This window comes from Ammodytes marinus (assembly GCF_949987685.1).
Source record: "Ammodytes marinus genome assembly, chromosome: 12".
In the NCBI taxonomy this organism is placed as follows: domain Eukaryota; kingdom Metazoa; phylum Chordata; class Actinopteri; order Uranoscopiformes; family Ammodytidae; genus Ammodytes; species Ammodytes marinus.
In genome coordinates, this window is record NC_137216.1 from 13,789,872 (window position 1) to 13,815,319 (window position 25,448).

The following is a 25,448-nucleotide window of genomic DNA, read 5'->3' on the forward strand; positions in this document are numbered from 1 at the left end:
TATATATCCCAGAAAGCCTTTGCTTCTGACTTACTGTACATGCTTATATGAACGTGGTTACATAGTTAGGCTAATTAGACAGTTAAGATATGAACAGAGGTTGTTTATTGTGGGAAACATATTTAAAGAGATCCATACTACAATATTCCAAAATGCCTCATTCATGTCATAAATACCCCAAATTATCAGATTTTTTTTTTAAAGAAAGGAAAGAAACTGTGTCTCCTATATCTCATATTTTATATAACTATCTAATCCAAATTGTTCTATGCAATGTAATCAGCGGCATAACTGCATGTGTAAGTGTATTCAGTTAAGTTGGTCTGTAGGATTTTTGTTTCAGAAATCAATCCTGATTTACTAAAATAAGTTTGTTTTAACTGGTTATCTCACATCACAAAAAGAAAATCAATCAAAACTCTTTTTAGATGCAAAGGGCAACCAAATACTGATATCCAACAAGCACTCATTAGTATGTGCAGTTGCTACCTGCCTCTTCTTTCCTGTCCTCTTGAAACTGACTTAAAGGTGAAGTGAGCAATTTATTTATGTTAATATAAGTGTAAAATCGCTCTTTATTCATACAGTGATCACTTACATAATGTGCGCGTTTCATAAAGCCGATCTCTCAGTCAGCTGCTCTGCACGTAATCGGCAACTAAACTTATCGGAGGATCCCGAAATTTGTATCCAATCACAAGAGAGAACGCTACAAACCGACACCCGTCTCACTCATGGTCTCACTGCCGGTGCACGCCAGAGCAACAGATGGGTGAATGTTTATGTTTATGCGCCTACAATGGCGGAGCAGGTAAAAATCCTTCCCAATGTCTGTTTTGATGGTTTTTATCATGTTTTATCACACTTATGGATCTGAGATGATGCTAGATAACTCGCTGCTTGAAGACCGCAGTGCATTAATGTGGTGACGTAGGGACGAGCGAGGCGACTGCTAACTGCAGTAACTGACAGGAAGTTAGCTAAAAGAACCATTCCGCTTACAGCACCTTTAAACAGGCAGAACACACTGGAAGGTACAGGTGGGTAGAACAACCTGCACAGTGAAAACAGTATAGGCGGTGTGTCAACACTGTGTAGGCTCATCACAACCTGTTTGCCCCTATGTTCTGTACATCTCAGGTAAACAAATAAAAATAAGATACGTAAAATATACACTGTTCCTGACAACTGAAAAAAAGGAAAGTGTTACATGATGGGATGACACATAGGATCCACTATGGGAGACATAACAATAGGGCTGCAACTAACGATTATTTTCATAATCGATTAATCTGTCGATTATTTTCTTGATTAATCGATTATTAAAATCGGTCTGTAAAATGTCAGAAAATGGGGAAAAATGTTGATCAATTTTCCAAAGCCCATCTTGACGTCCTCAAATGTATTGTTATGTCCAAAACACACATATATTTCAGTTTACTGTCATAATAGGATTAAAGAAACCAGAAAATATTCACATTTGAGAAGCTGAAATCAGAGAATTTGGAAATTTTTTATTAAAAAATTACTCGAAACGATTAATCGATTATCAAAATAGTTGGCGATTATTTTAATAATCGATTAATAATCGATTAATCGTTGCAGCTCTACATAACAGTTGATATGTAGTGAACAGTTTTCTCGATATTTCCTTCAGACTTGCAACCATTTGTATTATTTGACTACATTTCTTACCATTTCTTATGTCGCCCTTTGTTCCCCCCCACCCCGCCCCCACCCCTAGATACCTGGCTCTTTATGCCTACAAACCCCAGAAGGCTGATGAGCTGGAGCTTAGGAAAGGGGAGATGTATCGGGTGACGGAGAAGTGCCAAGACGGCTGGTTCAAAGGCACCTCACTCAGAACAGCCGCCTCGGGGGTCTTCCCAGGGAACTACGTCACCCCCGTGTCCAGGTCTGTGAGCTCCGGTGCTGGGTATGGGGAGGGTGGAGACGGGGGGAGGGGGTGGAGGCTATTGTGGGGCTACAGCTTCACAGAGGAACTGTGTCATCCCAGCATCCAGATGAAAGGGAGCAGTGGTCACATCAGTAGGATGATGGCGATGCAGCTTGAAGTGCAGCACCGAATCTTCTTACTTTCCTCTGCCAGAGTGACTGCAATTCTACAGAGAGACCACAGTTTAAATCCCTCCAACAAACCGCATCACTAAATCCCTACCTGCAGCATTTGTATTGCAATTGTACTTTAAAAAGGTGGAGTGAGCGATTCTGTAGACAGTTGTTGTCGAAATCACTTTTTGTCAAAATATGTGTATGTCCACTCATGATACGCTACTTGTATGTACTGTGTGTGCGCTAGGGGTAAAAATCCAGTATCGATACACAGCCTAGGCTCTGTAAACGGGCATGTTTCTAGCAACGATGTGTCCCCTAATGTTCATACCCTTTGTTTACAGCCTAGGCTGTGTATTAAGGCAATTTTTATTTTCAGTGCACACACAGTATGGACAGGTAGTGGATCGTGAGGAGATATTTGACTATAAGCGTTCTCCAGAATAGCTGACTCCACCTTTTAAAAGTACAATTCCAATACAAATGCTGCAGGTAGGTCTGCATTTCAAACTTTGGCTCCACTCATCATCCAGTGCATTCAGTTTGCCCTTGTGAACCCACAAGTGCAATCCAATCAGACTAAGGCCCCTAATGCTGTCCTTGCACAAAGGCGTCAGTGGCGCTAACACAGTCCCAGTAATTTACATTGTAATTTATTCAAGGTAATTTACCCGGCTCCAACTGAACCCGAATACAGATCACATGGAGCGGTGCTATTCTGGCACTTGTTATGGCATGTCATTGCGCTTGTGTTCCCGGTTGTCACAAAGGCACGCCCGAAAAAGCGATCTTTTTTTGGGCTTGAGTTGGTGGAGGGAGCAATCTGCAGAAACCTTGTTCCTCGTGCTGATAGTGTAATGTTGACCTCTTCTGCGTCTGTTCCACACGTTGCCCCCACATTGGCAGGATTCAGCTTTCACCTTTCCAGCCAAAGGTGGAGTCAGCGGTTCTGCAGAACACTTTTTGTCAAAATCACTTTTTGTCAAAATCAGTGAATATCTCCTCACGATCTGCAACCTGTCTGTGTTGTGTGTGCGTTGAAAGAAAAAGCTGGTGTTAATACACTGCCAAGGCTCTGTAAACGGGTATGTAAACAAAGGGAATGTAGACAAAGGAGGCACACTTTAGCTAGCAACTAGCCAGTTTAAAAAGCCCAGGCAGTGTATAAACAGTAAACACTGGATTTTTTTTCAACTCACACACAGTACAGACAGATAACGAATTGTGAAGATATATTCACTGATTTTGACAACAAGCATGCTCCAGAATCACTGACTTCACCTTTAAACAACCAAAATGATTTGGTCACACCAGCATGTACAAGAGCCATATTCTGAGAAGGCTCTGCCAGGGAGCAACTGTGTACAGAAGTGAACGCTGTCTTTTTTTTCAGCAGGAAACAAAAGCACTTTTTATGCTTTAGAATGAAACCAGATTTTGACGTTGCGAAACCTGAAGGAGTTCTAATTTAAGAATACAAAACGGCAGTTTGTTGATACTGGCTCTGGCTCTCTTGATGTTGCACTGCCACATACCCCGGCTAGATCATTATCATCATAATCATAGTTATTATCATCATCTTTATCGCCACTTCTGGCATCCTAAACACTGTTGCACATGGCCGTTATAAACCAAATGAAACAGGAAAATGAGCGGGCTGATATCATATTTGGCAATTTAATTACCCTCATTACTCCTGCATTGCGTGGTAGCATTTGCCGTGACTCTTCTCGTCTAATCTGTATTCTGCTTCATGATGCAGTCAAAAGGGAAAGGCAAGAGGGGAAGAAAATGAGAGCATGGGGTAGATTAAAATAATAGAAGAGAAAGAAAATAGGAACGCAAAAGTGAGGGGGAGAAAGATAATGAGAAGATGACGAGAGAGATCCGGAGCTGTAGGATAAACAAAGAATGTTTTTGTGTGTGTGTGTGTGTGTGTGTGTGTGTGTGTGTGTGTGTGTGTGTGTGTGTGTGTGTGTGTGTGTGTGTGTGTGTGTGTGTGTAAAAGGTGAAAAAGGTAGAGCGAGGCAGAAAGATGGTAACAAGTTGAAAATAGAAGATCATTGAAAGCGAAAGTGGCAGAGTAAAATACAAAACGAGAGAGAGAATGATTCAGAGAGATGAAAACGGCTGCAAACACAGCAGGTGTCCCTCTCCAGTGGATATGAATGGCCGCTTCAAATTCTGCTGTTATGCAATCTGAAAGAGAGAGAGAGAGAGAGAGAGAGAGAGAGAGAGAGAGAGAGAGAGAGAGAGAGAGAGAGAGAGAGAGAGAGAAGGAAAAGGCAGAGGATGGTCGAGTAATCAAATGAGAGGCAATTTGTTATTTTTACGCAAGAAGCATACTCTCTCCTTCTCCATCCTTCCCTCGCCCCCCCCCCCCTCCTTACCTCTCCCTACTCCTTTGTCTGCAGTGCAGCTCAGAAATTTCTCAATATGATAATGAGAGGCTGCCAAAGATGCACACACCCACGTACATTGTACAGTCAGACCCAATATGCATGTCATTCTTTCTGAGAGGCGCAGTTTGAATATTATGTCTTTGTTGTGGAATTTATCATCAGAGTTTGAACGGATTCCATTTTTAGATTTATATTTTATGGCTGCGTTTGTATTGTTGTTCATTTTTCAGATGTGAAACGTTTCATAATGGCACATTAGAGGGCTGCTTCAGAGGATTTTCCACTCTGGAAAGAATGCAGGTTTTTGTTGTTATGGATGATTATTTCCTCTGATAAGATTTTATGGAGTCTTAAAAAAGTTACTGATAGCAGCCAAAACATCTGTATACGAGCCACCAGTCCATCGGTAAAGCACAACAGAAGCTAAAGTTAGTGTCGTCCTTCGAGAACCCATTTTATTCTACTTTATTTTGGTAGACAGTACACACACACACACACACACACACACACACAATCACACACAGACGGCCATAACTCTGCATGTGTGTGACGGGAAGTCAATTGGCAGCCATAAGAGTGTGAATACCATCGAGTCAATAATGTTCAGCTCACTGTTCTGCCATTCAGCACTCTGCGGACAGAAACTGGAGCAGCCTGCAGCCTCCATATATGTTACAGCAGGACACTACCTGATCCACCGGACAGAGAATAGAACAGAAATCACTCACCTTGTCAGGGAATAATAGACAATGGCTATTATGGACTAAATACTGGCTGTAAACATTTTGTACCAAAAAAGACAGTGAGTCCACAGCCACGTTAATAGCTATGTTAGGATACAAACAGACAGGCTTTAAGCTAAATTGCTTACCTCAGCATGCCAACAAAGCGATGACTAGACGTGATAGGTCGGTGTTTGCTTGTTCCCAAGCATCATTTAGCATGTTAGCATGATTGTACAGCTTCTTTCCCTTGGCAGCAGTCCACATCAACACTGACTAAAAGACTGTTTTCCCTTCCCATATACTCTATATACGTTACATCAATGTACTACCCCCACAATGGGTATTAACAACATGGATCAATGCATATTTTAATCTGGATTTCATTGCTTTTCATCTTTTTCACACTGCACAATTATACAACTAATTATTTTTAAATATTCAATTGCATGTATTTTTCTCTTAGATTTATTTTATTGTAAATATTATATTTATATTCTTTAAGATGTCCTTAACTTTATATTCTCTTGGGTTTATGTAAATGCAGCTTTCTGTGTGCATGGTCTGACCACAGCAAAGTGTATGTGTATGTGAGAATGTACCTGCCAACCGATTCTGATTCTGACCTCAACACCCATAGAGCCAGGCCAGTAGTGTGACTAAGGAATGTTTTTTAATATATATTTTATATTTAGTATCACAAGAATACTACCTGTATCTAAAGCGTTTTGTTAACACATGAGGAAAAATGCTTACCAAAGAAAAAAAATCAATAGATATCTTTAATAACCATTTGAAACATTTAATGACTTCGGTCTCTGTCTCTCTGTCTCTCTCTCTCTCTCTCTCTCTCTCTCTCTCCTCTCTCCCCCCCTCCCCCTCTGTCCTTTGCAGGGCTCCATTTGGAGTGGGTTCTTCTCGGGGCTCGTGTGTGTCTAGTCCAGGAGGAGGTGGAGGGAATAATGGCTCCAGTCCTGTGGGGAGACAATCCTCTGCCCCTTCGTCCCCTGGCTCTCCGGGTCCTTCCTCCTCCTCCTCCTCCTCTTCATCGTCGCGTCCCTCAGTCCCTCTGGCAAACTCTCCCAACTCTGTTAACAACAACCACACCAGTCCTGCCTCCTCGCCGCAAACTGCCGCCGCCCAGCTCAAGAACTGCCTGCGCTCCAGTCAGCACACGGTTAACCAGGCACGCACCTCAATGCAGCTGGGTAAGCACAAGTACAGTATAACAATGGAACACAGTGGGTTTTAATCACTGCGCAGTCTAACACTGGATTCATTAAACATTTAGATAGCTTCTGTTTTCAAGTTTTGTTCCCTGTTTTAAAAAGTTTGTTGATCAAGAATGAATTAACATAATAGCTCAGACCCCACCATACTATTGTTACTACTAGATACTGTAGACCAAAGTGGAACTTAAAGGTGCTACGAGGAAGTTTCACTTTGTGTTAATTATTGCACCCCTTTTGGACAAAAGCGGTAGTGTTTTTACTACGCTTGCTGTTCCTGGGTGAGCGTTCCCATGACAAAGCCATTAAGAAAACTATATAAGATAACTACATAAAAATAGCAGTCGTTGCACTGATGGTCTTGTTTGCTCTTTACATGTAATTTATGATCATCAGAGGAAACATTTGACTGTTTCAGAAATATTTAAAAGTTCCGCGTAGCACCTGTTAAGGAAAAAACTGAAATGTGAATGAAGAGGTAAATCTTCCTTTAAAAGAAAGTGTTAAACACATGGAGAAGTGTCTGTCTCTGGTATTCTTCCAACATGGTGCCCTGCAGTGTCACGCCCTGCGCTGAAGCCTATACAGGCTTTAAATGAGCCGAGTCAGGATCAGGTGGGACCTTGCAGCATTTTAGCCCTTTAGTCTCTGATTACAGAATAATAGAAAATATTGATTGGCCATTAATTCAAGTAGCCCTGCGTGTAACAATGTGCAGGCACGCGCTGGAGGCAGCCTTTTTAACCTCCGGGTTTCATCAATCTTGTTACTCGTGCATTTTAAAGAAAAAAATGAAAGTTGTATGAATGCCAGAATAAATTAGATCAAGTTAGTGGAAGTCACATACAGCATAGGGACCAAATTTAGTTTATTACATTTCAACAATGGAATCATCCCCAAACCATTGCCACACAATTGTAAGTGGACTATTATTTGAAATATGATTGTGTGCTGTTGCAGTAATATTTCCTTAACTTTAAGGGGGCCTAATACAAACCATGAAAACCACCCCTCAACAAAAGTACATAAAAGTGTGTGTTTTTAATCCATAAAGTGCCTAAATATATTGCATATATATTATCTAGTCAAATGCAGCATATCTCATCTTTTGAAAAACATTTCATACATAACTGTTTACTCTCCATCCATTTTTCTATAACTATCAAAAGGCTTTAAAAAAAGACATTTCACCAACCTAACCTCGTGAAATATTTCTTCTGGGTGTTTTTGCCTTCATAGCTCAGGCACTAGTACAAACGCAATAGAAAAAGAAAGAGAGAAAGAGATCAACTCCAACCGGGGACAATGCAATCATATTGTCGGCGTGTTAAACGGCCCAAACCTGCATGAAAAAGCATACGCAGAGAAGAGCATGAATCACAAAAAAGTAGCCACAGGCATGGTACCATTATTCGTGCTGTGAGGGGGACAGTGGTTACCACAGAGCCAACACAGCTGAGAGCACTTTTGAATTGGAAAATGTGGGCTTCTTTTTTGTTGTAATTGGAATGCTGGAAATACATCTATGAAAATATGATCATATTGTGTGGATTTGGGTTAAGTCACGCGGTATTCACACGTTTTAATTAAAGTGGGATTTAGGTACGGTTCAGTTTGGCAATTAAGAGCAACTGGATGAGACTGACTGTGAACCCCCCTCTCATGGTGTTGTTGTAGGAAGCAAACGGAACGCACCTCTTCTCTTCCTCCCCTCTGCGCTGTAGGAACCCACTCACATAAGCCACAGTGGCAGAGCAGTTGGGAGAATGTATTGTAACTCAAGGTAGCATAATTAGCATATATACATAATACATAACATCCAAACTGTGCAGATACAGTATACACTCTGGCATTACTGAGAGCTGTGGTCACGCAGGGGTACTATTTGTGCCTGATACACACACACACACACACACGCACGCACACACACACACACACACACACACACACACACACACACACACACACACACACACACACACACACACACACACACATACCTGTGTCTTGTGCAAGGTCTAGCATATCTGTTCACCACTCAGAGTCTATTCATGTCTCAAGCACCCCCTTTTCTCTCTTTCTCTCTGTACCTTTCCTTTCACCCTGTGAAAAATAAAAAATAAAAACGATGAAGGTTTCTTTTGGGAGGCTGAAGAGTACACACTGTGAGAACACTGCCAAGAAAAACACACAAAACACACACACACGGACATGTGCTCTCCCACGTACATATGCAAGCAAGTGAACACACACACACACACACACACACACACACACACACACACACACTCACTCGCAAACACACAGCTGAATGACATCATTGTGCTTTTTGTTTTATGGGGGCGTAATGACAGAGCTTCATGCCTCTCTGTTTTTTTCTCTCTCTGTTTTTCTCTCCCTCTCTCTCTGTCACTCTCACTCTCTCTCCCTTTCCCTCTCCCTCTCACATACACATAAACAGACACACACATCTGGTCTCCATTACAAAATAAAGTATGTGCATAGTTCTGGCGTTTAGTGGTTTTTATCACATGACCAGTGCACCTCTCCATGGATTTCTGCCTGAGTACCGCAGTGGTGGAAGAGCAGGTGGCTGCGCAACCCTGTGTGTGTGTGTGTGTGTGTGTGTGTGTGTGTGTGTGTGTGTGTGTGTGTGTGTGTGCGCCGAGTGTGTGTACTGGCTGTGTACTTTGATCCTCATGACATGCGCGCCAAATGTCCTCATACAAATTGAAGGCTGAGAGAAAAGGGCTCCAACCTCGGGACACCTCAGCCAGTTTTCTTTTCTGCCAAACAGCCTTGAGTTGAACTTGTTATGATTATTTTGCAGTATGCAACATTCAAGCGTTCAACCTTTTTTACATTTTTAGCGAGTTGTTTTGAATTTTTGGACCTCATCATCTCGTATTGGGGTTGTTATTCAGAGCAAAGATGTGCAACCGAGGTTAATTAAAACACATAAAAATAAGTAAGTTGGAAATAATTGTGTCCATCCGCTGTATCTGTGTGATAAACTGGCCATCTGTCTGGACTGTTTCTCTTCCTTCCACTCAATGCATTTGACTCTAGTGGCCTTTACCAGCCCTTCGCCACTTCTAGGCTTAAGCCTTTAAGAGCTAAGCGGAACGGTGCGTAAAGTAATTGCATTTTGCATTTCCCATACACCCAGTATATCAAATTGACATTGCAGTTATCTTACGGAGGCACTAAACAATCCAATATTGTGGCTGGATCTTGCAGGAGCCATGGATCTTCAGTCTGTGAAAGTTTATTTGTTTTTATTTTGTATATTGTGTGTTCATGCAGTAGCACCTGGTGGACCTGAAGAACCCTACATAACATTATTCTGGAATAAATTTTCATTGTCATGTCACCCTCTCTAGACCTATTGATTACTGATGGCTGCACATATTAAAGGTGGAGTCAGCAATTCTGGAGAATGCTTGTAGTCAATATCACTTTTTGTCAAAATCAGTGAATATCTCTTCACGATCCTCTACCTGTCTGTACTTTGTGTATACTGAAAATAAATCTAGCGTTAATAAACAGCCTATAGGCTCTGTAAACAGGCATGTTGCTAGCCTTTGTTCACATAACCTTTGTTTGCATGTCTAGGCATTGTTCACAGAGCCTAGGCTGTGTATTAGCAACAGATTTTCTTTTCAGCACACACACAGTACAGACAGGTAGTGCATTAGTAGATATTCACTGATTTTGACAAAAAGCGATTTGGACAACAAGCATTCTCCAGAATCGCTGACTCCACCTTTAAAAGTTCTCCGAGGAGCTTTCGGTTATTGTTCATTCTTGCACCCCCTTTGGACAAAAGCGGTAGTGTTTTTACTTTGCCAGCTGAAGTTCCTGGGTGAGCGTAGGTCCTACCCATGACAAAGGCATTGAGAAAAAAAATGTCATTCTTTGCACTGATGGTCTCGTTTGTTGTTACATGTCATTTATGAGCATCAGAGGGAAAATGTAAAGGTTCCTTGTAGCACCTTTTAAATAGCTTGCACAATTATATTAACACACCCTTTGTTTTATTTTGTGCTTTAGTCCACAGTCCCCCTGCGGGCAGTCCAGAGCGCCCCACGGTGGCCATCTCCCCGCTGCGGCCTCAGAGCTCCTCCCCTTCGCGCTGCGCTGGCCAGTCGGGCCGGCCTCTCTCCATGTTGTCCCCGGGGCCCAGCAGCTTAGGGCCGTCCCCTCTGTCCTCTCCCGCCTCCAGACCCCACCTCCCCCTCTCCTCCCCTCTGTCCTGCCTCACTCCCCCCAACGTGTCGGCGGCGCTACTCAACGGAGAGACGGCCACCACCCCCATGCAGCCACCATTGCCTGGCCCCTCCTACTCTCCCACCACCCAGGGAGCCCTCGCACCCAAAGCAGAGAAGGTGAGAGCTCCATCCATCCACCATCACAAATAAAAAAAAAATTATGTTTCTTTTGAACACATGCAATTTTGCAAGCACTCGACAGTCATCATGTAAAACATTTGAAAATCCCAGTGGAAATAGATACTGATGTCTCCTGGGCGATGACTAGCAACGTTTTTTCTCTAATAGAATAATTGGATGTCTTGCTATTACAATGCACATCTTCTATTATTTTTCTCCATGTGTATTATCAGGAACTGAATGGACTAGCTTTAAACTTGTTCTACAGAGGGAATTAAAGGAAATGATTCGGCCATGTCTTTTAACACAAGACAGGCTGGCTGAGGTAAAATTGGTTCCCCCGAAATAATTAAAATCGCAACTTTCTGAATTGTAAAATACATCAGTGAATACTGATTAGTCCAACATCTTGAAGTATCTAGGCGGAGAATTGTCATGTTGTGACCAACTTATACAGCAATCATCGTACTGTACATATTAATAAAGATGCTGATATGGCAAAACAAGCAATGCAATCGGTGTGCAGCAATCTGACTAGGCCTAACAATTATTTTCATTATAAATTAATCTGGTTTATATTATTTTTCTTTCTTCACAAATTTCTGAAGCTCACCCTGACGTCTTCAAATAGATCATGTTGTCTGATCAACACTCCAAATCCCAAAAACTATTGATTTACTTCCACCAAGAAAAACAACTAATCCTCGGTGCTGAGAAGCCAGAACTATGGAATGTTTCCTTCTTTGGCTTAAGCAATTATATGAACGCTCACTCATTTATCTGGATTTCTTGCAGTGTATTGTTCTCTCTATGAAATAATTGATTAATAGAGTAATTGTTTCTGCTCCAATATCGGAATCCCAAATCCCTGGTTGTTGATGAAAATATCCACAGTCAAGGCAGCTGTTTTAGTTGAAGAAGGGAATTCAGATTTCACATGAGTGGGAAATGTGTTGCTGTGTGTGTGTCTGTTTATGCATATGCTTTGCCAGTAGTCCTCTCCTACCTCAGTTAGTGTCATTCACTCAGGCGGCTGGCATAAATGTCGAATGCCTTCCTACATGTTGTGAGATCGGCAGTGTTAAAGCTGTGTGGATGTTAAATGGGGCTCCTTTTGACAGTGAAGGATGGCCCTTGAAAGCCCCGCATCTGTCTCAGCTCCATTTGTTTCACTGTTGGCTCCACTGTCTGGGACAGCTAATCTATGGCTAGCTGACAAACAGCTCATTGACTATGGAACAGCAGGCGGCCGACGCAGCCTTGTTTATAGCATCACGCTCAAAGATGGCCTGAATTGGGATTTAGGGATTAACAACTCATAAACTGAACATATATCTTGAGTTGGCGAACTAAAGTCATGTCTTTACAGTATGTTGTTAGTGTCATTCTGATCTAAAGAATCTTCCCATCTTTTCACAAACAAATGTCTGCCTTAAAAAGGTCATCGTAGTTAGTTTTTGGCCTGATTTTCTGACTTTTTCCTATTAATGTTAAGTGACACCGTGCCTCACCCAGCCTAAATGAGCTGCTATTCTACCCAAGCCAACCTCTCAATATGGATATTATGTTGTAGTTGTAGCCTCCAATTATGATCTCAGGGCTGTTTCAGAAAAAGACCAGATATAAATTCTGGAGGAAAACCAGGGCGCTTCAGTTTGTGGATACTGAGTTCAGGCAGAAAATGATGATCTGCTGTCGTATAGCCTCAGTCCTTACATCATCATATTATCCCTTTAAGAAATGTTCAGCCCTAAAGCCCATGCACGGTGCTTACCTTTGTTGCTTTGAGCTGGGCAGAAGCAGAGAGCTGAGGGAGGTTTGAATTGAGGGTGAGTCAGCCTTTGTTAAAGAGAAGATGATGAAGCGGTTGTGATAACTGGCAGACACAGTTGGGCTAATCTCTGTTCGACACAGTGTCACACTGCCTAGAGCGCAGCCAGCATTACAGACACATATCACATCGGACATCGAGATGTGTTTGTAGACGGATTCCCACCAAGCCTGTGCGCACGCAAGGCAGCTGCCAACTGAAGGGCTGTCAGAAGTGCTTGCAGGATTTCAGAAGGACTGGAAGGAAAGTTAACTGTATATTCTGTACATTCCAGAGTTATTTAAGGCTTTGAACACAATATAGACCTTACATTCCAATTTATCTTAATTGGGTACTATGTTTACATTTACACACGGTACGGTACTATGTTCTGGTGACAGTTCTTTTTTTTCTCTTTCCGTATCATTGGTTGCAAAAGTAGTGTTAGATTTGACTCTTTAACTGGCATTGAAACGTTTGTTGACACCATATAATGTACCAGGTTTAAATAAGAATGGTAATGCTACGCCTTTAGATCAGTTAGAGCATCCTGCCAGTGTGCTGCAGTGCTGCAGAGCAAGGCATCCTCTGTTGCTATATTAGATTCTCCTCATGAAGGATGCAATTGTGAGTGCATGCTGCCATCTGCTGGTTTATATATGAACAACAGCATGAGTTTGAGACGCTCATGAACACAGGTGCACACACAGCAGCAGCAAGCACACACACTCGCAGGAGGCAGAATGAGCCTTTAAGCCTGCAGATTACTCTTTTTTTCTCTCCCCCCCATCAGTCTCACCTTCATCTTCCTCTCTCTCTCTCTCTCTCTCTCTCTCTCTCTCTCCACCCATCTGTCCTCCCTGCTTTCTATCTCTCCATCTTTTCTCTTTTCTTCTTTCCGTCCATCTTCTCCCCAATCTCCTCCCGCTTCCAAATGATATATTCAAAACGAGCTTTATTTGCATGACAGGTAGGGAATCTATGTTGCCAAAGCAGCAGGATATATTGTATGTGTGTGTATTGTAGTGCCTCGCAAGTGTACACACTGCACACAGCAAGCACAATTAGTTTTGTGTAAACATGAATTATTATTTGTGGAGGAAAAAAAATTAGGCTACAAATGCCTGCATCCTGAGATAAATTAGGAAGTAATGATGTTTAGGGAAATCCATATCTCTACAGGAGTTCATTTGTAGTGCAAGAGCCATGGATGCGGTTTGTTTTTACTGTGGTGGGGTATGCTGAGTCACAGTGTTTATAAGCCTCTCTTGCTTTGTAAGCACTTTTTCTATTTTGTGCTGTCCCACCTCTATGCTAACACTGCTCATTAGCGCTATGACTTGTTATTGATCCCTTTTTAATGATTGGATTTTGATACTGCAACAGTAACTTAACAACCATTGGATAACAGTGTAGTTTGTCAGTGTAGACGTCAGCACGTGTGAGTTTGGTGCTTGGCATTTTAATATATAGTTTTAACTAGGGGAAAAATACGAATAGTTTCTGATTTGATGCTCTCAAACATGATGAGGCTTCGCTACTCTTCTTTTTTGCTTGCACAGAATGCTGCACTGTGGTTTTTGAAATGTTGGGTAGACACAAATAGATCATTGACAATGTTGCCAGTGTTACCTTTAACATTCTTAACTTGTGATTTGCATTTATTATTTTTTCCAATGAATTAATTAACCCCAACCAATGAATGCATCCCAAAACCAAAGTAAACACACATTCCTTCTTCCTGTTTTCTCTGGGCTACAGACTTATCTCAGACAGATTGTTTCTTTGGTCAGCTCCACATTTTCTGAAAACTTCTCCTTTTTACAGCAGTCCTGGAGCGCTGTTTGAGCCAAGTTCAGTAGTTAACAGTATTACGTAGCCCTCCGAAAAGGCTTCAAAATGTTGTCTTCTGTAAGCTGGCAGTTGAAAAAAAAAGTCTTACAAACAATAGGTGTGTCTTAAATTGAGAATATATTGAAGATGTGTCCTATGTAATGTGATTGTAGGTCACAAATACCCCCAAACAAGCTCTCAGTGTTGGTTCAGAAACCGTGCAGTGCTTTAATAACATGATGTTTAGAGGCACCATTTAAAGTGGAGCAAACAATTTATGAAACACAGTAAATTCTCAAGAGTTAAAAAGGCATTGTCAAAAAATATGTACTCCTTCAGAGTTATTACAACAACAGTGAGAGTAATTTCAACAAACCAAGAGTAAGATATCAGCCAGTGTGAATGTTAAATTTCAGAGTTAACATTTACAGTGTAAAATGTACAGTGTTAAGGCACATGTACTCTATCAGAGTTATTTTAACAAAAGCAAGAGTAGTGACTGACAACTGGTTGAAGGCAGGTGTTCCTTCGAAACAACTCTGAAGCCTATTCTGGAAATCTCCGCCCCCACCTCATTCTTCCTGCTCAGGACCACGATGCTCACGTCGCCATTTTGCCATTGTCATCATCAAGGATAAGCCTCGGTAAGTTGCACTTACTTTATCAGTTAATACACCAATTTTTTTGGCATTGTAGTCGGAGTAACATTTTACAAAACGTGTTATAGCTGGTTAACACAGACTTGAGCTGTTTGTATATCTTCAAATACCGAGTTACAAAGGGCTAACAGCCAAGGCCAAAGCTAGCTTGAATGTGCCTGCCTCGTGAGGCTAATAATTAGCCTATGGAGGCAGGCACATTTAAGTTAGCTTCAACATTGCCAGAGACTGAGAGTTGGATGACAGACCATTAACATAAACTAGCGGCTAATTAACGGACTATCGTCCAACTCTGTCGGAAATGTTGAAGCTTATTTAAATGTGCCTGCCTCCTTTGGCTAATTGTTAGCCTAATTAGCTTCAAGAGGCAGGCATGTTCAAGCTAGCTTTGGCCTTGGCTGTTAGGCCTTTTGTAATTCGGTAATTGAACACATACAAACAGCTCAAGTCTATGTTGGTCTATTTGATATAGTGTGTTGGTGTTTTATTCTTTTTACTCAAATGTTTTTAGTCTGGTTTCATTACAATGTAATAGGAAATATTGCTATGGGGAGGAGGCTGAATGAGCTTACTATGTTTTTGAGACACAAATATGTGTTTTACCTGCATGAATGTACCACAACGGTGTGCACATGTTAGAATGTATAAGTCTGTTAAAAATTATTTGGAGGAATATCTGCTTGGTGTGAAAGGGCTTTAAGTTGATCTTCTATATGCTATATTAAAAAGTGCTGTGCTGTAGATGATACAATTGTTTCATCTGATTTTACAGGTCATACCTGCAAACTCGTCGCTTTTCGGCGAAAATCGCCGTTTAGAATCAAAATATATGACCCACGTGAATCGTATAGATCCGAAGAGTTTTTGTTTTTGGGAGGGGGGGGGGGGTAGCGGCAGCTGCCAGAGAAGTCAGCCAGCGCTTCCCAGACTGGACTGTGTGGGCGAGTTACCGTAGTGTGAGACAAGGGAATATCGTTATCTTGGCAATAAAACATCTTTGGTAGACGTCATGAGTATTGTCCAATCAGCGTTCGCTGTGTGTTCAGACTTTAGAATTGGCTAAAAGTCTCAATCAAAGCCCTTTTGATAATAAAAAAATAGAGGCCTTGATTAAACACTGTCAATGCTTCAGAGGTTAATGTAACAGCCTACTGAAACAGAAACTAACGGAGGGACGCAGCTCACTGTACAGTCCCTTTATTTAGTCGCGCTGTCAGTTTGCCGACATGGCTCTATGTTAGACTCGAGACCTAGGGGCCTATCCGAAAAGTCCAATCTCCTAACCTATAAGCCTCCTTTCCTATACCTTAACCCCTAAACGTCATCGGGGTTAAGGAGAGATGAAAGGTGCTTCCTATCGAACATAGGAAAGGACAGTGCTGTTTCAAATGAATTCGACTCCACTTTTCCTAACCGACGTCATTGCGCGACGGCGAGTATTGCTGACGTGAGTCACTAGCGTGAAACTTCACTATTCTCCGAAAATGGACTACAACAAGCGCTCGTTTGATCCATGCGTTCTTTTCATATTGATTTTAATCAGGTTGTCGCCAACAGAGTGAGAATCACTCCCATATATCCCAATTCACATGTGGAATAAGGCTACACTTGTGTTGATGTTGAAATGAACTGCCCCCAGTAACTTCATTAAATGTGAAGTTGGTATTTTATTTTCTTATGGTGTAAATTATGTGCTACGAAAATAACTATTATGATGTTGGTCTTTTATGAGTTCTTTATTATCTTTAGCCTGTGTGTGTGCGTGGGGGGGGGGGAGTATTTTGTTTTAGCCGAGTTAAATCTTCCTCTCTTCTCCTCTCCTCTCTTCTGTTTTACCTCTCGTTCGTATTCGTGTAGAGTCGGTAAACTCCGGCGGTGGCCTGTTGCTTTAAATCTTGCCGCCGCAAAGGATTATGGGATACCACTATCTACGTTCCTTTAGCAAAGGTTGGTCAGGAGTAACCTATGCTAAAGGAGGGTTAAAGGATGAATCGAGGCTCCTTTCCTATGCATTTTGGTTATTCGGATTCACCTATCTGCCGAGCACTTCCGGGTCATCTCGATAGGAAAGGAAATTTCCTATGCAAAAAAGAGTTTTCGGATAGGCCCCTAGAAAAAGATCGCGGAAGCCGTTCCTGTCTCACTCGCTCACTGGGTCTCCCGGGTCCCGGTGATTTTCACCGTCACAGCGATCGACTCGCTGCTTTGCTGGGGCGGAGACTTTGTGTGAAGGTGAATTAACATCACGGTCGTAGACGAATGTTATAACTTTATGCTGCATAGTTTGCACTGCACTGTTGACCCACACAGGACTCTTAAGTGAAGCTGACAGTTTAATGAGCGCACATTGCAGAAATGAAGTGTCTGCAGTGCGCTCACAATCAGAGCCGACCGACAGCCCCCCCCCCCCCCCCCCCCCCCAATTTATTTTTATTTTTTAGTTTGTGTGTTTGATATTAACATCATATTATTATATCATACAAAAAAATGAATACAATGTTTTGATCTAGATAGCCTAGTTAATAGCCCAATAATTTAATCAGTTCATCTGGGAGGTAATCCAAGTTTAACTGATCAAGTCACGTTCACGTCCAGTGTGTATTGAGTTTATTTAAAAACATTTGGAAATGGGGCTCAGATGCCCATGCACTGTATAACCTATGTCAGCCTCGTCTGTGGAAAAAAAGATAGCTGGACAACAGAGTTCTTCTGCTTCATTCCTCTCACTGCATTTAAATGTATTCAATATATTACAGAGAAATATGTCCCATAAAAGAAAAAGAGCACCAAGCCCAACCCAGAGGACCCTGCATAATATTTTATTTTAAATGAACATTTTAATGGAAAATCCAAGAAGCTTCTAATTCATCCGACCCAGTGTCTCCAAATTATTTGTTCACACAAAATTCCTCAGATTTAGCCTCTTAATTTCCCTCTCAAAGTGCACCAGATTCATGCATTTCACTTTAAAAAGTTTAAAAAAAATCTCCCGGGGGGGCATACCCCCGGACCCCCCTAGGAGGGTCAGGATCTCAGCTGGCTATTATTTTCACCCAGCTGGACATTGGAGGCAATAGTGGAGAACTCTGGTTGTGTGAATGATATTTAACAATAGCCAATCGTTTGGACAGCGAAAAACACCCGACCCCCCTAGAAGGGACGGGTGTTTGTCACCTTTTTCACCTCCTATGAGTTTGCAGGTCTGACAGGTGCCATCATGTTGATAAAAACTAAAATAAATATGGAACAAAAATATATCAAGATAACAGAGCCAAACTTTGAAGAATTCTTGAATGCTGGTGAGTATTAGTCATACTACGTATATTGTAAAAACAAAAGGAAAGTGGATATTGTCATTTCATGTTATCAATATTCTAATGATTGTAAATATTTGTCTTGCTCTCAGGCAAGCTAGCTCTCTTGGGTTTTTCACTGCAACCAATGGTGGTCGGCTTAGTTGAGTTTGTATTAAGTTTAACATAGTATGTAAATAATAATGATGATGACATTAGGTGCCCTACACATTGACCATGTTTAAGGGTTTAAAACCTCTGTTTGTGTATTTTTCCTAAAGCTTTCATGAAGTTCTCCATCCCGCCACCCTCTGAAGGCGTCACAGTGTATGATGAGACGGGAACGGAGGTGGACGCAGACGTCTTTGAAGATGTTGCACAGCAGCCAAACGCTGGTGTACTTACAATCAGATTCAAACAGTAAGTTTCTGTCATGACTCTATTCTTTGAGCTAGACTCGGTTACAAATGTAGGTTGTGAAAAACTGACAAATGGGAGGTGTTTGTTTCTCTCTCATCCCTCTCCTATACATGTAGCATTCGAGGGAGCAACAGGCAGTTCACTGTCTGATGCAGCACTGGAACTTTCTAACTACAACTCTGAAGATTCAGTCATCCTAGAACTTGTATCTTGCACCTCTGATGACACCATCATTCTGGAGGAGGATTCAAGTCCGTCAGTAAAACGGCAGAAACAAGACCAAGATGCCAAACGCGTATGTTGACGTGTATAATGTTTGATGTGGCAGTTTCCTTTGGGGATTGCTCACTTTTTATTGTATTTCCTGTGTTGTTTCACAGTTGGTTGAATCAGCTCTGGCTAAGACAGCAGGTGGAGACCGTATTGTGAAAGAATACAACAGGACAAAAAGTCTGACTGACTCTTCACGGCGACAGATGGTGAACATCCTTGCTGCCGACATGACTGAAGCTCATGGGTAAGAAAAACTTTACTGGACTCATGTTTGTAAAATCAGATTTGGCTGTTCATTCACACTTCATTGCCTTCATCAGTTAGTTTTGTGTTTATTTAGAGACTTAGTTTTTAAACTTTAAATCTTCAATGTTAGACTTGTTTGTTATGTGTTGTTTTACCCTCTGCAGGATGGCACCGCCACGGCATGTCAGAGAGATGTATGCCAAAGGCATAGTTTCCATGTTCCCGTACCTGATGGATCCATATTCCAAAAATGGATATGTAAGTATTTTTATGCATTCCAACAAATATACAGAAATTACAATACAATAAGCAATAAGATATTGACTGGTGGGTGTACTCAAGTACAGGTTTCTACTTAATAATTATTGTTTTTTTATTTATTTAAAGGAACATTTCTATGATGGTGAAAATGGCACTGGTTATTTAGCATGGAGGCTCAAAACCATCCAGAAGAGCAATGCTACATCAGAGACCAGAGCTTCTCCTCGTCAGACTGGTGGAGGACCGAAAGCTAGAAGAGATGTATCATTAAGTCCTGAGATGACCCTGACTGAAGAGCAATGCAAGGAGGCAATGTCATTCATGAAGTATTGTTCTGATGAGGCTTCTGTCAAGCAAAAGATGAAGATTACATTTGAATATCGTCGTCAGATCGTCCTCGATGAAGAGAAATCCTCAGACGTCTTGACTGAATTTCCACGCTTCCGAGACGTCAAAGGCCTGGTAATTAAGTGTTAAAGCATTATTTGTATCACTACAAATAACCTGAACGGTCACTTTTATGTTTCTTGCTATGTCATTTATGTATTGCAGGTTGAGCAAGACTTCATCTTGCAGTTTGGAGAAAATGTTGCTGCAAAGTTTTTGGAAAGGTATGTTTGAAATCTATATTATTATTATTATCGAAACATTATGTTAAATAAAATCCAGAATTGAAAATTAAATAATAATTTCTCCATATAGGTGGCCTACTATATTTAAACAAAAGATCATCCAGCAGAGCAAGGCCCTCCCTACAGCAAGTGAACTTAAGGAACTGATTTATTGTGCAGAAGCTACATCAAATGAAAGAGAAGAGGATGAGGCCTCTCTTGGCTCTGGTAGGTTGTTGTACTTCATTTAAGGCTATGAATTTTTCCTGTTATGATTCCCCAGTTTATTCTTGGTTCAGCTGTAGCTTTAAGATGTGTTTTGTTGTCTTTCTTTCTTTTGTATCTGTGTATAGGATGGGACAGTGACCTTTCCTCAATTATCCTCCTCCTCCACCTGATTCCTCCTTCAACCCAAGGCCGAAAAAGACCTGGCAGGGTGTCAGCATCCCAGGTTGAAAAGCATCTGGTTGTGTTCATGAAGGTGTGTATTGTTGGTTATAGGAATGTCAAGAGTTACATTTGTTTTCTTTTTTTGAAATTGTAATTTTTGAAGTAATGACGATTAATGAAGTTTGTAAGGTTGTTTGGAAAATAAAAATATGACACATCTGGTATAATTATACTTAAAATGTCTCAATCAAGAGCTTCTGTCGGACTAATCATCAGAGCTGTGCAGCACTTGTGTTTTTCCAACATCTGTAATGTTAAATTGATGGACAACCTAAATCGTCTCTTATGCCACTTTAAACTTAAAATTTCAAATTCAAAATATATGAGATCTAAATATTTCAAACTTATTTTTATACCTTTATTAATAATTACGTTCTTGAACCACATTAAAACATTTTAATCTGTGATCAATGTTTAACTTTTACTCCTATCTTTTATCAGAGTGGAACGAGCGTCCAGGAACATGTTGATGCCATCACCAGCTCCACTCAGCCCTATCTTCTTGCCATTGGGATGAACAGGGCCACCATCCATGAGTTCTTCATCGTGATTGACAAGCAAGCCATACCATGCAGGTCAACCAGCTCTCTTGGAGCTTTCGACGAACTCTTTAAGACACACTTTGTGTTTGGTATCATGTACAATCAGATGCTCCAAAACATGTACACCTTTGTACAAACCACTGTGTACAACATAGACATAGGCAAAGTCCATGAGAGCCCACGTGTCGCAGAGATTCGCGCTAGACTGCTACAGTAGAATCATTCAGTGCAAGACATTGCTGTTGCTTTTGTGTCCTTTCACACTGTTTTGCATAGATGAAGAAAGTTTGATATTCCTAACAAAAGACACACATGAAGAACATTGCTATACTGCACAAACAAATTCACAGCTACCTCATGTTTATGGTGTCAAGCGTTCATGTTTATTGAACTCTGCAATATTTCCACACAGTTGAAAATTATTCTGTTGATATCATTGGACCAATTTTGCACACTTAGTGTATGTGTGATGAGGCAAAGCATTTGGAATCTATCAACCAGTGTAGATTGACTACTGGTCCAGGAAAAATGTTGCAGCTAAACACATTGATTTACTTATGTTATGTCATTGAAATGGGTAAAACACAATCGCACTGAATATCGGCCTTGTTTATTGGTGTGCGTTGAGGTTGCTGAGAGATGCCAGTATTTTGTCAAATTCTGACAGTTATTGTGAAAGATAAGCAAGTTATACTAACTGGCTCAGGTGTAGAAACGGTTTGTTTTGAATGATAATCTGCAACATTTTTCCTGGACCAATAGTCAATCTAAACTGGTTGATAGAAATATAGAAAGATAGATCTTTATTTTTTGGCTATAATATAAAGGGAGGAATCTGTTGATCCATAAGCCATTTGAACATCCACTGTTTTAGGTAGACCAACTCTTGAACATCATCCACCTTAACTGCCTATAATGGCTTTAAAACTATTTTAAATGTGCGGAAAACAGATCTGATCCTCCCTTTATATAGTTCCATATTGTTATATTATTATATTATTAATGCAGCCTTGACCATTATTTTAAGTGTTGAAGGTAGAATCAGTAACCAGAATGCTTTAAACATTAATATTTAACATCCTGGTGTGTTTAAAAACAATGCAGATTGTACTATGGCTGTGTTCGAAAAGCCCTACTAACGTCCTACTCACACTAATTTTGACGGCAATTTCAGTATGTTGTGGTTGTGTATGCAAGTTTGTGTAGGCGCGAAATGCCCGGATGACTAACTTTTGGGAAGATTGTGTGTATGGATCAATAGTATACTTTTCCTACTCAACCGCCCCACAATGCATTGCGTCTTTTTTATTATTTATTTTTTTATTTTTAAATGCTTCTGTATAATTCAGTGTAAACGGTCCGAGGAACCTCGCATACACAATGGATGGTTAAATAGACAGTATGTATATACATGTTGAGCATTTAGGAGGGAGGGTGTCTCTTAAAAACAACGCATTTGTTTTTCACCTGCAAGTCTCTGTAAAACTTTTTGTTTTAATAAATTTGTATTAAGACGATGGATATATTGTTTTTTGCTTTTCTCCTGCAGACACTTATTTTTCCTTAACTTAAGTGTAAACTGGACATGTTAAGGTAGAACAATAAGTGTTGCATAAGAATAACACTAGCAGGGAGTAAATACACAAGTATATGTTTTAACACTGGTAGGAGTCAGTTTAAAATCAACACTAGGGAGTAATCTCTTAGTGTCAAGTAGGTCTAACACTCATAAAGAGTAAATTAATAAGAGTTAATTCTGAATAACACTTAAAAGAATCTAGTGTCAAATGTTAATAACACTATCAGTGTTATTTTCGTCATAGTGTTAAACTTCAGTAACACTGTCAGAGTTATATAGTCACTCATTTTAACTCTTATCAGAGTTGGATTAACTCTAAAAATGTAACACTACGGTAAGAGTATTTTTGACTCTCTGTAGGTCGGGAGCGTATGTTATCTGGAAGAGAGTTAAAATTGACTCTTTAGGTGTTGGATCAACACTGCCAATTTTACTGTGAAGGAAACACATGTCCTCCTCACACAGAGGGCAACGCCAGGGGAAGTCATTAAGCGCTAATGACTGCTTGACTGCGCAGAGGTCTTCTGCCAAGGTGAGGTCACAAGGTTTTCACCCACAATGTGAGCAACTATGATCCGCACAAAGGAAACACGACGTCTTTACAAGTTGAGGTGGTGAACGCTGAGAGCTCACACACACACACACACACACACACACACACACACACACACACACACAGAAAGGAGATAACAAAAACCACCAGCACCTGAGAAAAGAAAATCATTAATCCTGAGTTTCCAGTTATTAAACCATTACAAAAGCAACTTGCTTGTAATTTCTCACACACAAAAGACAGGAAAACGTGTCACACTGTTGCACCCAATGCACACACACACACACACACACACACACACACACTCACAAAAACATATACAGCATATATACACACACACACACACCTCTCTCTGGTGCTATTTGTAGAACCACCTTCCTCTCTCTGCTGTTGCTTCCTCCTGATTTAAAGAGTTTGACAAAGGCTAACTTAATGGTGTACACATATTCTGAGTTTTCCTTTCAGTTTTTTAGCTTTCCAACTTTTTTCAGCCTCATATCGTTGCCTTGATTACCGTCCATCACAGCGTGGCAAAGACGCTGTTCGATGAAAAAAAAAAAAGTGTAAAAAGAAAAAAAAACAATGTAGGATCCAGAAGCCCACGCGTTTAGGGGGAAACAACAGATGGCTGAAGCATACACAGAGCTAATGTGGAAGCTTCACGGAGCCACAAAAGAAATTGTAATTATGCTCAGGCATTGCTCAGTATCGATCCACGCTGTCATGACTGAGCGTGGAATCACACGGAGGCGGAATGAATGGTCAGTGTTGTACAGCGCTTCCATAATCAAGCAAGAATAGACAAAGCATGAATGCAGGCAGCCCTTAACAGGCGCCATTAAGAAAACACTCTCTCTCTCTGTAATCAATAAAGTTTGTTCTGCAGTAGATGCACCTGGGTTGCGTGGCTTGTTGGATTATAATAACCGCTTTGCTTGACGGCCCGTCTGTTTAAAATTTGAAAGCGTGACAGAGGCAGGCGTTCAAACTGTGAACATTCTCTTCAACCTTTCCTCTCTGAGCTGTCACAGTGATAATTAGTCCCGTCACCGTTCCTTCACTCTTTCTGAGTCATGAGCGAAGGACAAAGGAGAGAAGAATCGAGCTGTTTGTTTTTTTCTGATTGTGATGTACTGATCAAGCTAGGCCTACTTGTTATGCCCATTGTAAATAGCCTGCATGTCGTTTCCAAGTGAGGGACATCTTTTTATTTAACTCTCAAAAAGGATGCAAATATGAGAACTTTTGAACAAAGCAGCCGCATAGAAAAAGACAGTCAATGTCTCAGTCCTCCTCTTGTGTGCCTTGGCATGAAAAGAATGGTCCGCAGTTGTGTTCCATGTGTCACATGGAGTCAACAAGAAATTGCTTTTTCTATTTCTTTTATACATGTGTTTTGTTGACAAATGTAGAGGAACAAGTATTTGTGCTCTGCGTATAGGGAGAAGAAAAACAAACTATTCTGTAGCGGTATTGTTTACACAGACACCACTTTTCAGTAAACAACTTGTCACATTTCAAGATAGGTCTTTATGAAACGCATATTCCTGTAAGAGTAACACTTACCTTATCTCTTGTTTGTGTCTTTTTCCCATCCTCAGAAGGAGAGAAAAGCAGGAGGTTTATTAAAGCTGTTGTCGGGGGCGGCGGCCAAGAAGAAACCCCGCTCACCTCCCTCCTCTCCACCCACCCACGAGCCCTCGTTAGCGGGCCACCATCCTCACCACCACCCCCACCCTCACCACCACCACCATGCGCGCTCAGGCTCCTGTCCCCTGGTTATGGCGGGGCGTGCCGGCTCCTGTCCAATCGAGAGTGAGATGGCATCGGGGGCCATCGGGCTGCTGGAGCCTCTGCACAGGAAGTCTGGTTCGCTGGATACCAACTTCCCCCTGTCACCGCCGCCGCCGGCAGCAACCCGCGTCGCCAATGCTCTGATGGTCCTCAGGCCCGAACCCAAACCACTGTCCAGAGAGAGGTAGAGGCAGTGGGGATCACACACACACACACACAGACAGATATACACGCACGTCACACGCACACAGACATACACGCATGAACACACACACACACACAAACACACACACACACACACACACAC

The 25,448-nt window shown here is 41.3% G+C and overlaps 2 protein-coding genes across 2 annotated transcripts in view; both read left to right on the forward strand.

The window, feature by feature from the left end:
* Positions 1-25,448, forward strand: part of LOC307258346 (E3 ubiquitin-protein ligase SH3RF3-like) — a gene marked incomplete at its 3' end in the record, with an annotated part of 92,282 nt that overhangs the window by 65,843 nt on the left and 991 nt on the right. Inside the window, exons 6-9 of the mRNA XM_080037858.1 lie at positions 1,745-1,915; positions 6,092-6,405; positions 10,480-10,814; positions 24,949-25,325. Coding sequence (XP_079893984.1) covers positions 1,745-1,915; positions 6,092-6,405; positions 10,480-10,814; positions 24,949-25,325 — 1,197 coding nt within the window. The remainder of the gene's footprint in view (positions 1-1,744; positions 1,916-6,091; positions 6,406-10,479; positions 10,815-24,948; positions 25,326-25,448) is intronic.
* LOC307258390 (uncharacterized protein) lies at positions 15,096-21,432 on the forward strand (the record flags this gene model as incomplete). Its single annotated transcript, XM_080037913.1, has 11 exons — positions 15,096-15,104; positions 18,329-18,418; positions 18,694-18,832; positions 18,949-18,976; positions 19,213-19,349; positions 19,516-19,609; positions 19,739-20,074; positions 20,165-20,223; positions 20,315-20,451; positions 20,577-20,704; positions 21,115-21,432. Exons 2-11 carry the CDS (start codon positions 18,337-18,339, stop codon positions 21,430-21,432), a joined length of 1,458 nt encoding a protein of 485 aa, XP_079894039.1. The 5' UTR covers positions 15,096-15,104; positions 18,329-18,336.